The sequence below is a fragment of the Ambystoma mexicanum genome, chromosome 6p (assembly GCF_040938575.1).
Source record: "Ambystoma mexicanum isolate Mex_15411 chromosome 6p, UKY_AmexF1_1, whole genome shotgun sequence".
NCBI lineage: Eukaryota > Metazoa > Chordata > Amphibia > Caudata > Ambystomatidae > Ambystoma > Ambystoma mexicanum.
In genome coordinates this window covers 1355984542-1355998745 of record NC_090935.1, presented here as the reverse complement: position 1 = coordinate 1355998745, position 14204 = coordinate 1355984542, and the positions used below count along the sequence as shown (strand labels likewise).

The window sequence follows — 14204 nt, the reverse complement described above, 5'->3', positions numbered from 1 at the left end:
CACAAAACATAATTTATAGATTAAACAGGCAAACAATATGTGGAAATGTTCACCTCAAATGAGTACCAGCCAAGTACTTTCTTTCAGGCCTGTGTGCTACTACATATAATTCAAGTCCTTAAAAACCATGCTGAATCCCTCACATGTGGGAATTTCTAGAGACTGCGTAACAGTCTGGGTGAAATAGTGAAATACAGTCGGCACGTGCTTCGTGATCTAGCGGCCTACTGCAGGCCTGCAATAATGATAGTATATTGAACATTTGCTTTCATCAGCTGGAATACTGCTGTGGAGGAAACCTGTCTGCCTGCGTCCTTTGGCATATCGACTATATAGAAGCGTTCACTACAAGACTGTTATGAAGTCTCTGGAAAACCTCTTGATGAATACCAGTGAAGCACAGTGTTTCCTGTAATTAATTTTTGGATCCAGTGCGATGGTACTGCACTTTGGCTCAGCATTAAAGAAGCGGTCATGAAGGACCTTCTATTATTACAAATTCCAGCCACTTCATGGTAAACTGCTAAATAGGTCCTCTGCCCCAAGTGCTTTCTACCTCCTATTTCAGCTGGAGTCCTGCAAGTAATTGCACTGGAAGTGCTTTTGCCTTCCCATAGCTCTGATCCATTTCTATTGCTCATGACTGGCATTCTTCTTTAATTAATGGGTTTCAGAAAAATAATCACACCACACTGAAAATGTATAATTGACTACCTACTGAATTGAGTACACTGATTAAAAAACAAATCAGTGATAATGAATGATCAAAAAAACTACTAACGAAAATAGGAAAATAACAGAGTCAATATAGGGTGCCTTAGTAGAAATGGCTGTCTTCAATGAACTCCTTGTTTCATTGGCCTTTCACCCAGAAATCTCAAACCCTGAAATATACAAAAGAGTATTTTCAAGGAAACCTGAGGGAAAAGCAGGATGATTGACTTCAGTCTACAGTCTCAAACCCAGCCAGCACTTACCTATGCTTATTCCCACGTTGCTCTTTTCAAAACCCGGGGACGGAAGGGTGTTTTCAATGTAACCAAAACGTGGAGGAGAAACCAGGACGATCTCTAGATCCTCTTGAGCGGTGTCCGGATCTGTGACTATCAGATGTTGTGGGGTGAGGGCAGCGGAGGAACCTTCATCCACAACGAACACGTTGCCTGCAAGAAAAGCATTCTGCATTGACTTTTACACAGACTGTTTGACTGTCCAGAGGAAAAAGTGTTTAGTTACATAGAGTTAGTTGCATGTTGAGGTTGGCCATGCCCTAATGTCTTTGAATCTATTAAAATAGGGTGAGAGTGTGTCCTCGTGCCACAAAAGGAATGGGCCCTAATACAATTATCAAAACAAAAACTTTGGTGTGGATCTTAATGTGCAAAACATTCCTTACTGCTGCAATCCTCCGGGTGGTATGTGTGCTTTACAAATTAAATAAATAAATAAATGTTTACTTGTTTTTGCAACTCAAGTGTAACACTACCCCTTGTTCTGTGTATTTGACAAAACCTGTGATTTTAAAAAATAGGGTCAAGGGTACTAACCTGCAGGGGTAACAGAACATCAGCTGAGATAAATGGGGGGCAGGGGGGCGTTTCACAACACATGTAATGGTGCAGTGTGGCAGTGGTCAAATGAATGCCATTAAGACAGATTCTCCTCATCGGCACACCTGCTTCCTCCTTTCCTGTCACTCTCTGGCCGTCCTCACTTGGCCCTCTTCCTGCTCCCACCAGGCCAAAAACCTCTGGGTCATCTTTGACTCCACACTCTCCTTCTCTCCTCACATCTCTGACGTCTCTAAGAAGTCACACTACCAGCTGCACCTCCTCAGAGGTATTCTTCCTTTCCTCTCCTTCCCCCAGAAGCTCACTGTCTCCAGAGCGCTGGTTCTCTCTAGACTGGACTACTGCAACAGTCTCTTTCTAAATCTGCCTGCCTCTACTCTCCACCCCCTGCAACTCATCCAAAACAGGACTGCGAGACTTGTGATTGGACTCAAGCCCAGGGAAATCTCTGCATTGGCTCCCATTGGCTGCAAGGATTAAGTTCAAAACCCTCTGCATTGTCCACAAGGCCTAATGGGGCCTGGGGCCTCAATACCTTCAACTCTCTCTTCCTAAATATCTTCCTTTACGAGCCCTTCGCTCATGCGCCTCCAACTCCCTCAGGGTCAGTCGCTTTTCCAAGCAACAAGTTGCTGGTAGATCCATTTCTTGGGCTGGGGCCTCCCTCCGGAACAGCCTCCCGCCTCTCTGAAACTTGAGGAGAACCATCTCTGGTTCCGGAAGCACCTCAAGACCTTCCTCTTTGCTTCTGCTTTCTCTCCTCCTCTCCCCTGCTGAACTCCTGGCTGAAACTGAAATTGCACTGGTCACCTGGCTAGCCTCTGTTCTCGGGCCCAGGTCTCCTACCCACCAGTTGCACACCTGCACTGCCCCCTGGCACCGCCCTGCACTCGGGGGCTGTTTCTGTATCCCTTCAGCCCCGACACCTGATGTCTGCACTTGCCACCACTTGGCTGCACTTCTTATTTATTGTATTTATTGGCTTGTATTTATTTTATTGTTATGCTATGTACTACACTGTTCCCTCCCCTTTCCACCTCGCACTTTTCCCTCACCCCCGTCCCCTGCACTTGCGCGATCTCAATGTCACCTGGCCTAGTAAGATAATTGTCTCTGTCTTCCCTCTGTTCCCCTCTCTTGCCTCATTGGGCCTTGAAACACTTGTGTATAGGCGCGTTATAAATGCCATATCATATCATATCATGAATAAACAATTTTAAATAACATGGTGCTGCTACCTAACAAGTATACATGTAATGAGCTGGTAGGTGGCCCGTTAGTTTCCCCTCAAAATAGAGTGGTTATCTGGATTATATAGCTCTAGACAACTCTAAAATATAATCAAACAACCACTTTGTGATGTCATCTTTGATGTCCTGGTTGTTAGTCTTAGCAGTGCATGGTGGTGGCGTGAGTTATGGTTGTTTAGCTTAGCATAACTGGCGAATTTCTAGGGGGTTTCGGTTTTACTTGTAACCATAACGTCCCTTTAACAAAGTTTTTTCACTGAATTTCATAGGTTTATATTAGTGCAACTTAACCATAACATCTCTCCAAGAACGTTTTTCCACTGAATTTCATAGGTTTTTACTAGTGAACCCTTAATTTGCTACACGTTTCTTATATTATACTCATCCCAATGTACCAGCTGTACAGTCCGTGGACAGTGCGGTAGTCCGCGAACAGAAAGTAGCATTCACAAAGCCCAGAAGCACTGGAGAGAATAGAAAATGTTCTACCCATCACCCAACAAACACATATACATAAAACAACATTACTTATATTTACTGCACCCAAATATACCTTTTTGTACAAATCATCACTTCAAAATGTACATATTATTTTTAATTTATCACACAATATATATCTATATTGTGTGATAAATGAAAACATAATTTGCACCAAGCACAAACCAAAACTGTACAGCTCATATTATCACTTCAATACAACTCTTCATACAAACTCAAATACACCAGACACTTATTCCAAAACAATCTTTCACCAAATACAGAAACACCCCAATTCAATTATGGAGAATTCCAAGAATCACAAAGGCAATCTCTATCCCCAACTGTACATAATGAGATCATGAACTTGTCTGCAAAATTGGATGAACTTAGTAATGTCTTTAAGGAACTTTTAAATTATGTTAAAAATCACGTTATTAGGAATGTTGATTATCACTGTCCCTCTTGTACCCGTTCCCCCTTACCCTGAGCAATCACCACCATCAAATTCCCAAAGTCTAAATGAAAAACGCTTTGATGAAACTTCACTCCCTACCTCTCCTCATAATCATTGTATAGAAATTCCAAATTCTCCTTTTTATGTTTCCCATTCCGATACCCCATCCCTTTCATAAATACATTTATTTTTATACCATAAATATGTTTTATTTTGTTCTATCATAGTTTTTTTTTGAAACCCCAAATAATAGTCTGCAGACAACCTGACTGTACGGGGTATCTGTTCACAATATGGGGGTGTCCGCAAACAGCGCGTTTTGTCCGGCCGGTCCGCTCTTGCATGATGCACTTTTAATTAGTCCATGGAAAGCACGTCCGTTTGCAGACATCCATGCGCAGGCGCCCAGCGCCACCCACTTGAAGGGTGTCGGCAAACACCATGTGGCTCCATGGATGTCATCATGTGACCGCACCCATGCAGTGGGACGGTGTCCGCGGACAGTGTCCGTTACTGTAGACCATATAAAAATGCATTTTTGGCTAATCTAGGATGTTTCAAGTTGAAAGTTTACCCTTGCAGAGCTCCTGCACCCATTCTTAGTTGATCTGTCAACGTTTTCCAACTTTCAAGCCTCTTTCAACTCAGTTGTCCACATACAGTTGCACAGTCTGCAGACGGCTCCTCTGAAGGGACCTACCCATTACTTTCAGTCATTCTCAATCTAGCAATCCAGGAGAGAGCACCTCAGAGCAACTGCTTCTCAAACCTTGCAATCTGCCCTAATGGCATGACTCATGGCCGTCCCTCCTCCTTCCCAGGGGCCACCACCACCCTCACCATCACCATCACCACCTGGAGGGTGATGGACAGGGGAACAGGCACAGAGATGCAGAAGAGGTTGAGGAGGAAGAGCAAGATGAGGTAGAGGAAGTGCCTACCTCCAGCGCCTGAAGTAAGTCCTGGGTGTGGCATTTTTATTACCACCATTGGGGTGTACCAAAGGACCGGGCAGCCAGGGTAAGATGCACTGAGTATGGGATCGTATTCAGTCGCAGAAAACCTGACTTGTACTCCTATGGGACCACCTTCATGCGCTGCCACACCAGATCCAACCACTCGGGAACTCTGAAAAAGGCTGTTCCATTCTAAGGAAGAAGCAGGTTGATGGCCTCTACCCTATCTTTGTCGACCGCTCCTGCCACCACACAGGCTCCTCCGTGGGGCAGAGGATCCCAGCAGCCACCTAGCAGGCCATACAGAATAATGTTGACCCTTACCTTTCAAGGGTCAAAGCACTATGTCTGTACTGCAACAGACCAATCTACAGGGGGGGAGCAGTTCCTAGTACTTTCAAGGCCGCGGTCAAGGTGCACGAGAAACACTTAAGGCGCTCCCAACATCTTCCCCTGTCCACCTGCCCCTCCGTCTCTGTGGTTGGTGTCCCTTCCCTCCCACATTACTTGCTTCTCCAACAAACAAAAAAGAGCCCAAAAAAAATTCCAACCAAAAACACAAAAAAAGGTTCATTAAGGAGCCACCATTTATAGTTAAAAATAGAAGTAAATGAAAAAATCACAGCACCTTTTGCAACCTGCATATTCCATAGACAGTGCTATAGTCCGTGGACATCTGGAAAATTCCAGGAGTGGGGTGGGAGAGTTAAAATGATTTTAACTGTTTTTCATTCCAAAATGGTGGCTCTTAAAAGAACCGTTTTTCTCTTTTTGACTTTTATATATTTATTTTAATTGTTTGGTTTTATATAATCAACTTACAAATATTCTACTGAACAGAATTTTTTTTTCTAACTTTCACAAAAGTACTTCTAATTTGTTTTTCTGTTTTTCCTTTTTGTTTACTTCAACAAAAGAATACTTGAATCCATATTATAGATGTTCACAAAAACTGCTTCAATGCATCTTGAACTGTTTCAACAAAAGTCTGATTGGCCACATCAGTGAGATGCACCCCATCTCTTCGAAAAGTTTTGACAATATCAAATGTAATATTTTCCTTATGGAAAGATGTCATCCCAACATCCTGCAAAAAAGCACATACAACTTTATTCACATTGCGCCTTGCTTTCTCAATTTGTGGATAAAATACATTCAAACACATCCACATTTGTCTCTGAGCTATCCGTGAAACAATATTGTTTGAATGTGGAAACAGTTCCATCAACTTTCCAAATGCATCCGTCATTGCAAATTGTAATGAAATTCCAGTTACATAGGCCAAACTGTTGCCTCCACAGTGCACTACAAGGATGTCTGGATGCTTCAAGTTAACCATATTTTTACAAAACGGGAGGAATTCCACCCACTTCACTTCTCAAACTCCATACCATGAAACTTGAAATTCATCAAATCCAAGATTGTCAGACAATACACAGTGCTCACAATACACCTTCAGCCAATGGATCTATGAATCTCCCACAAACCAGACAGTCTGCTTCCTGAAAGCCATAGCCATCTTCACTGCCCACAACAAAGATAATTCTTGCTATCCAGTCCTCCTGCCCCACCACAAACCACACCCAGGAAACCTGATTGGCTGATCCCCCCCCAATGTCCGTGGATATCTACGACTGTCTGCGGTCTCTGCAGTCCCCTTTCCATGCCAGGCATCCTCAAAAGACCTGGATGGCATGTGCGGTGTCCGTGGACTACTGCATTGTATGTGGATATAATGTCCAATTGAAGGGGTGGTGAGGGTTACAATCAATTTAAACAATGTATTCTACAAAGGTGGCTCTTAAAAAACGATTTTTTCGGTTTTACATTTTTTTTCTTCTCATTTTTATATCCTACGCCTACTAACAAATGCTTTCCTATGTACTTCACATTTTCCCATTTAAGTAGTTCACATTAACTTTTTGAAAGCATTTTTAACATTCAAAAGAAAAAAAGAATTCCCAACATTATAATTCCACTCCATTGCTCGAAAAGTATTTACAGCATCCAACATATTTTCATTTGGAAAAAATGCCATACCTACGCTATTTAAAAAAGCACATACACCTTCATTCACATGGTACCTAGCTTCTTACATTTATACATAAAACACATTTGGTGATCCCATATTTCCCTTGGATTTATTTCAGAAAAATAATCTTTGCATATGGAAATAGTTCCATTAAGCTTCAGAACATATCCTTTAATGCAACCTGCAAAGATACTAGAGTAACATAGCCGAAACAATTTCCTCTGTAATGCACAATATTAATATCTGGACATTGGAATTCAGACATACTCTGACAGAAAAAATTAATACATTTACCGAGTTTAGCCCAGAAACTGTATACCACCACACTTCCACTCACTGCAATCCAATATTAGCAGAGATTCCACAAGATTCAGTCTAACCTTTCAAACAATTCATCCAACAATCTCCCAGCATCCACACATTCATCTTCTTCCTAGCAATAGCCACATTCCTCTTACCTGCACACACCAAGCAAAACACCTGCTACCCTGTCTTCCTGTAAACCACTACCAGAACACCTCATTGGCTAATCCCCACAATCCCCTTTCCATACCAGGCAGCCTTAAAATACCCAGATGTTGCATGTGCCATCTACGGACTACTGCAGACACCATAGCACAGGGCAGCCCTTTTACCCTTTTTACGTTTATGTTTGTAACACTCCCTCATTGGCTGCTTTCAAATATCCATCCACTAACCACATACAAAAATCCACATGTAACCCTGTCATCTCAGTTCAACACTTAAGATGTACTCTTAAACTCTCAGAGTACACGCCTCCTGTTACAACCACCTGCATCAAAACTACTGTAAACATCTCCAACATTTCTATTTGCATATACTAACATCTGCATCTAACAAGACATAGTACAGATACGGTTATATTTTTAAAGTATTTTTTTCAACTCTTGTACAAATGTATATATACAGGGTTCCTGCCACTTACCCTTTAATAAGCTTCTCAATAAGCATATTCTCTTTTTAACCACTCCAGCAAATGCCATGTATTGCAGCATTCAGCACCTGCTCACATCAGGTGGCAGTTGCTGAATTGCTGTGTGTTTAAACGTTTTTCTTTTTAGGAGCATTTTCATGAAACGTAAAAAAATAGATATGTGCTTTTATAGCAGCACTGTGTGTAACTTTTCTTATTTAAAAAAAAGGAAAAGCTGATAGAATAGATTTGTTGGCCATTTTTAAATGGATCTTGGTCTGTGCCAGTTTAATATTTTGGCAGTACATGCATACTTGCCAACATGACCCATTCCAACCTAAAGCTGCCCATCAAGTCTTGGTTTCTTTCTTTGCATTCTGTGACTTGTAATACCACTTCTCCCATTACACAACTCAGACTACAAGTTCCAGAATGCCAAAATAAAATATCCAGACTTGGACTGCAAGATTTGAAAGTATGAGATTCATATGAAATGAAAAATAGAAAATGCTGGGTATTTACAAATATTTCTTTTTAGGAGCATTTTCACAAAAGTTAAGAAATGCATATATACATTTACAGCAGCACTGTGTGTAACTTCTTTGTGAAAAAACAAAAAGCAGATGCAAAACATTTGTGCAACATTTTGTAAGTGCCACTTAGTGTGTGGAAGTTTAATATCTTGACAGTACATGCATTCTTGCTAACATGACCCATACCAATCTGTATGAGCTTATCCAGTCCTAGTTTCTTCTATGCATTCTGAGACTTGTAGTTCAAGTTTTCTAATGAAAAAAGTGGAACTACAACACCCAGAATGCAAAGTTAAAAACCAAGAATTCATAAGCACCTACATACTGCAATGGATCATGTTGGCAAATATGCATGTACTGCCAACATATTAAACATCCACACACCAACTGCCACTTAAAAATGTGCTACAAATCTTTTCCATCTGATTTTCTTTTCTTTTACAACACATTTATGCACAGTGAAGCTATAAATGCAAATCTGCAGTTTTTAACTTTCATGAAAATGCGCTTAAAAAGAAACATTTTTAAATGGTCAGCATTTTCCATTTTTCATCACATATACAACTCACACTTTCCAACCTCACTCATTACATCCTTTACACTACCACCATTCTCCACCTGCTCGCACATATGCACATACTACCAAAGTACATATATAACCCTTCACCTTCCATATAAAGTACTCTTCTTTCTGAACCGCTACTATAAGACACCAAACACTGCTGCAACAACAATCCACCATTGCATTACCAACAGGTCACAGTTTCATATTCTTCAAAAATACAGCAACATATTATAAATACATTACACCACAAACACAGCACTTCTTCTATTACAATAAGCAGCACAACAATAGCTTATATATGCACCTTTTTCACACACCCATTATTGCCCTGTTCCTTCTAATGGCCCAAACAGCACTACTCAATTGTTTTAACAATATAGTTAACACACTTGTGTACGCCACCCATAATACAACATTATGAACTCTTTTTCCCCAACAATTCATCCTACTTTCATAAATAACAACCTTGCTTACTAAAAGTACTTCACCATTACCACATATACCCACTAACTTTCTTTTACAATTACAGGAAAGAAGAAGATTGCCTAAGACAGCTACCGCAAAAAAAACAAAAACACTTCACATCCTACAAAGTAAGTACATCAATATACTGTGTATATTTTTAATTGTAACAATTAAACAATTGTACTTTCACTACATATTAGCCTAGAGTATTCTTTTTGAATCAACAACATGTATTTCACTCTTACTCATTATATTGCAAGATTCACACCCTTTCTATTCCCATCAAAACACCACAATTACAACAACCACTGCTTTCCTCAAAACATCATAATATCCCTAATTATTCAACCATACCACCACACCATTACTCACTAACCCAGGCCCATCACACATGCACACATTGTTACAACCGTCCATACTACACCTATCATCCAACTACAGAATCACAACACTCTCTTCCTCTCTACAATCACACCCCCACAACCATCCACAATACATGCACATATATTCCACAACTTTCAAACATGAACTATTTTTTCCCAACAGACAGAACAGAACACTTACTAAAAAGCAACTCCAAAGAACACAAAGAAAATATAGAGCACATAAGAATAAAAGCAAGCCATATAGTCATCCACCTTTAAAACAATTTATAGAAAACATTAAAACAAAACAGCTAGTAACCTCACTCCAAAAACTAAACCAGCGACCACTAAAAAAGTATGCCCCTCTTCCAAAAACTAAAAGTAAAAAAAGATGTACAAACAAAAGCAGACATACTAATGAACCTAACACTATATCTACCAATGTTAAAGCAGCCACAGTAAAGCATTCCAAAAAATTTATTTTACAAAGAATGTTCCACCGTAGAGTTCTTCACAATCTTATAAAGACAGCTGAAAAGTAAAGATCTACCTTTAAAAACTACTGCAGAAGACTAATCCTCAAAGCTCTAATTGACAGTGCATTTCTACTAAAGATAAAGTTGTTTAAATTCATTTTAAGCAGAATGAAACCACTAAGTAAATGAATCAATACATTACAAAAAGTACTTCTAAACATGCGCAATCTCAATATAGATAACTTTTCAAACTTCTGTGAAGGTGAATGTATTTACACAAGCAGCACAGAATCATATTTCAATGAAGTAGCCTATAAACAAGAAGAAAACAACCCAATTGCCATAGAAAATAATAGCAGAGCGTGTTAAATGGTAGGAGGCATCATTGTGGCAAAAGAAACCCTTAAACAAAAAAAAGTTCCCAGCAAACTTTCAACCAAAAATTCCTTTCTCCCAAACAAACCGTCCAGTGTATAAATGGACATGTAGCTCAATGTGTAATGTGCACCAGCAATCCTTTAAATCTCTATGACAATTCCTCAATCACTATGTGAAACTAAAAGACAAAATTAAAATGAAAACTTTACAAACCATGTATGCTCTAGTGTGCAGCCACACTGGATTTCAAGGACATTCATTAGCCTGCATTTCAGGAAATGCTTGCAAAAGCACCTTCCACCACATCAAAATTGTTAGCAACACACCATTCGCTAAACAGAATCTCGTGCATAGACTATACTATGCAAAAAGTCATGCTCTAGAACTACAAAATTTAGATAACATTGGAATAGCCAAATAACTCTTTCGAGAAATAGAGCACATCCAAAGTAAATACTTCAGAACTGAAGTTTACTTAGAAAATTCAGTAACTTCAGAGAACATTAGCGAAAACCTTACAAACACCAACCGCCTAAAAAACACATACAAAAAAGAAATAGCTAAGTATCAAAATACATCTGCTGAAATACCAGACCAAGGGCCTCATCACGAGTTTGGCGGTAACCCTTAAATCTGGCAGTAGCGCTATTACAAAGGTTCTGCCAAATCATGGGTTCGGCTGATTTCCCCCAAGCTCTTAGCTGGGGGAAAATCTGCCGAAATTTCGCGCTCATACCGCCGGCGGGAAATCCGCCGGCGGTAAGAGCGGGAAATTCCCCTATTGAGCCCAATGGGGAATGGGGCATTCCCCAATGGGGAATGGGGATTTCCAGATCTGCCAAACCCGTGATCCGCCGCTAATAGCGCCGGTGGGTTTGGCGGTAGGGCAGATAACGCTGGCGCTATTAGCGCTGGCGTTACCGCCCAACTCGTGATGAGGCCCAAGTATGTGTCTGTTGTCGCAGAGTTTTTTTTATAAAAAGAGCTCAAAAATAGTACATGTGGCCTTCGAAATAGAGGACAATTTGGAATTCCAATGGTTCCAAGTAGCTTTATATTTAACAGCAGAAAATAAAGACAAAATAACTGACACCTCAATAGTTTGCATGCAATGCAATACAAAGCTTGACAATAACCAAATGCCATCACGTGTTATCACAAATAACTTAAAAATATTCCCACTTCCAAAGGCCCTCCAACAACTTACTTTTATGAGAGCTTTGTAATGCAAACAATACACCATTTCAAACTATAATACGCCTACAACCGAAAACTGCCAAATTGCCTCCATCTGTGTTACTGAAAGGCATCCATGGCAAAGTCGTATATTTGCCATTAAATCTTAAAGAAAATGTAGAAATACTAGGAGTAGAACGGCCAAGAGATCAATCTTTGATTGTACTAGTTAATGGTGTACCAACAAAAGACAAAAAAATGTGGCAACAACTAGTCGACTTACAAAGTTAGAGAAGCCCTACAATATCTGAAAGAAAACAATGAATACTACAAAGATACAAACATAGAGGAAAACTTAAGAGAAACCACCCAAATAATCCAAGATTCACCAGCAACTGGCCAATTTGAACGTGTAGATCCTATTAATGCAGCCAACATTTTAGACCAGCATACATTTCACCCACTACACTCCAAAGACACCATTGAAGATGCATTAGAAACATATCCAATGCGTCAAGCCAAAGGATCCTCAATGATCATATGGGAAAACAGTGTAGAAGCATGTTCTTTTCCTCTGCTATTTCCTACAGGAAAAGGCGGAAGATATGATGAAAGATCCACACAAATTAGTGCATCCGAATATTGCTCTTTACAAATGTATTCTGAAGACCCCAGATTCAGACAAAATGAAGAATACATTTTCCATCTCCTGTTCAAGATTGAACTAGCAACTCTATGTTATGGGGTTGCATACACATTCAAAACAGGCTCTAATTTGTTTTAACATTTTCACTTCCCAAATGCTTCAAAAGATAGAAGACAAATATGAAGTTTTGCAGTCAAGTGTCACAAATCTCTTGGCAAACCTTCGTGGTCTAAATTAATACTGGTTCGGACGTTACACTGATGTATGTTGTATGCTAAGGAACCTAGGCCCACCCACATGGTTTGTTACTTTAAATTGTGCAGAGTATGCATGAGATGACTTGCACGACTTCTTATGCAATGCAAACCAAAACAAATATGAATAGATATAAAAACACCAGGAGAACTCTGTTCTCTTGACCCTTTCAATGTATCAGGGTACTTTCACCATCACTTCATTGCCATGCTGCACTTCATCTGCAATAAAACTACTCCTCGGCTCGGAGAAGGGCAACACTTCCTTTGGGGAAAAGAATATCAATCCAGAAGAGCACCAGACATCCACATGCTTTTGTGGATAAAAGATGCACCCAAATTTGGCCATGACAGTGATGCCACTGTTTTACGGTTTATTTAAAAATACATTACCTGCAACACCCCTTCAGAAACCACAGATAGAGACCTATGTATACAAATATTATGCTTCCAAAAACATAAGTGTGGCAAATACTGCCAACGTACATATAAAACAAAGGTGAATACTATACCAAGACCAGTTTGCAAAAAAGGACAAGTAAATAGCTTGATGTCTTCTGTTAGACACAGTGTAAAAGGCAAATCCCCTAAAGATACATACAACATTAAAAGGTACGACACCAACATCCAAGTACATCAAGGATTACAACGCAATCATTGCACTCTTGTGGAATGGAAACATAGACATACAGTACATTGCAGGCAATTCAACTGCAGTTGCAGGATATGTCACAGTCTCACCAGTCTCAGAGCTAAAAGACATCTGGAATGACATATCATCTGACAAAACACTGTCACAAAAATTGTACAGCTTCGGTATAATAATGCTCTCCCATAGAGAATGTGGATGCTACAAAGCTGCAGACTATTTAACAGGTACGGCCTTATATGTCAAATCTGAACACATTGTCTGGCTAAACCTTGGTCCAGCTTCATCCAAAAAAGAGTACTAAAATCCTACCTAGAAATAGAAACAATAGCCACAAATGATCCCAACAGCTAGGACATTTTAAAGCACAATTTAATTGACACATACAACCCAAACAGAAGTATCGCTTTGGAAAACATGTGCCTGTATGACATAGCCCACAACTACTCCTACAAAAACAATGCCACACCAGATGAGGTAACTGGCAAATATTCAGTCTCAACTTGTGAAGGAAGCCTAGTGAAACTTACCAAACCCAGCCTAATTAATCATATAAAGTTATCATGTAAATCTCTGCAACATAGAGAACATTTTTAAACCTTGTAGAAAAGAAGAATAATTATTAGTTATGTATGACTTATTTGAAGCTACATTCAAAGCAAATGAAAGCAGCATAACAAATGTCAGTTTCAAGCAATACAAAGAAATGTTGGACAATAAATAGCAACAAGAGGAAGAAATTGAAGCTCAACTAGACACTCCTTAGGGCAATCAACCTTCCCTTACAGGAAGCCAAGAACCACTTGCAGAACCACTCATTCTAAATTAAGCAGAAATAGCCATGGCTGAGCTAGAAAATACCATGTATCAATCTAAACAATCCGAAGAATTGAAATCACAGCTAAATGATAAACTCACCATTTATCTGAAGTAACTGAAGAAATTGAACATGGTTTTAAACATGAAACTGAAATGTGTAGCTGTAAACATTATAAACCTCTGCTCCTGTACGTAAGTGGT

The 14204-nt window shown here is 39.7% G+C and overlaps 1 protein-coding gene across 1 annotated transcript in view; it reads right to left on the bottom strand.

Annotated features, from left to right (window-relative positions):
• FREM1 (FRAS1 related extracellular matrix 1) overlaps positions 1-14204 on the bottom strand; it is a 1195879-nt gene that overhangs the window by 576412 nt on the left and 605263 nt on the right. Inside the window, exon 18 of the mRNA XM_069626057.1 lies at positions 978-1163. Within this exon, the coding sequence (XP_069482158.1) occupies positions 978-1163 (186 nt within the window). The remainder of the gene's footprint in view (positions 1-977; positions 1164-14204) is intronic.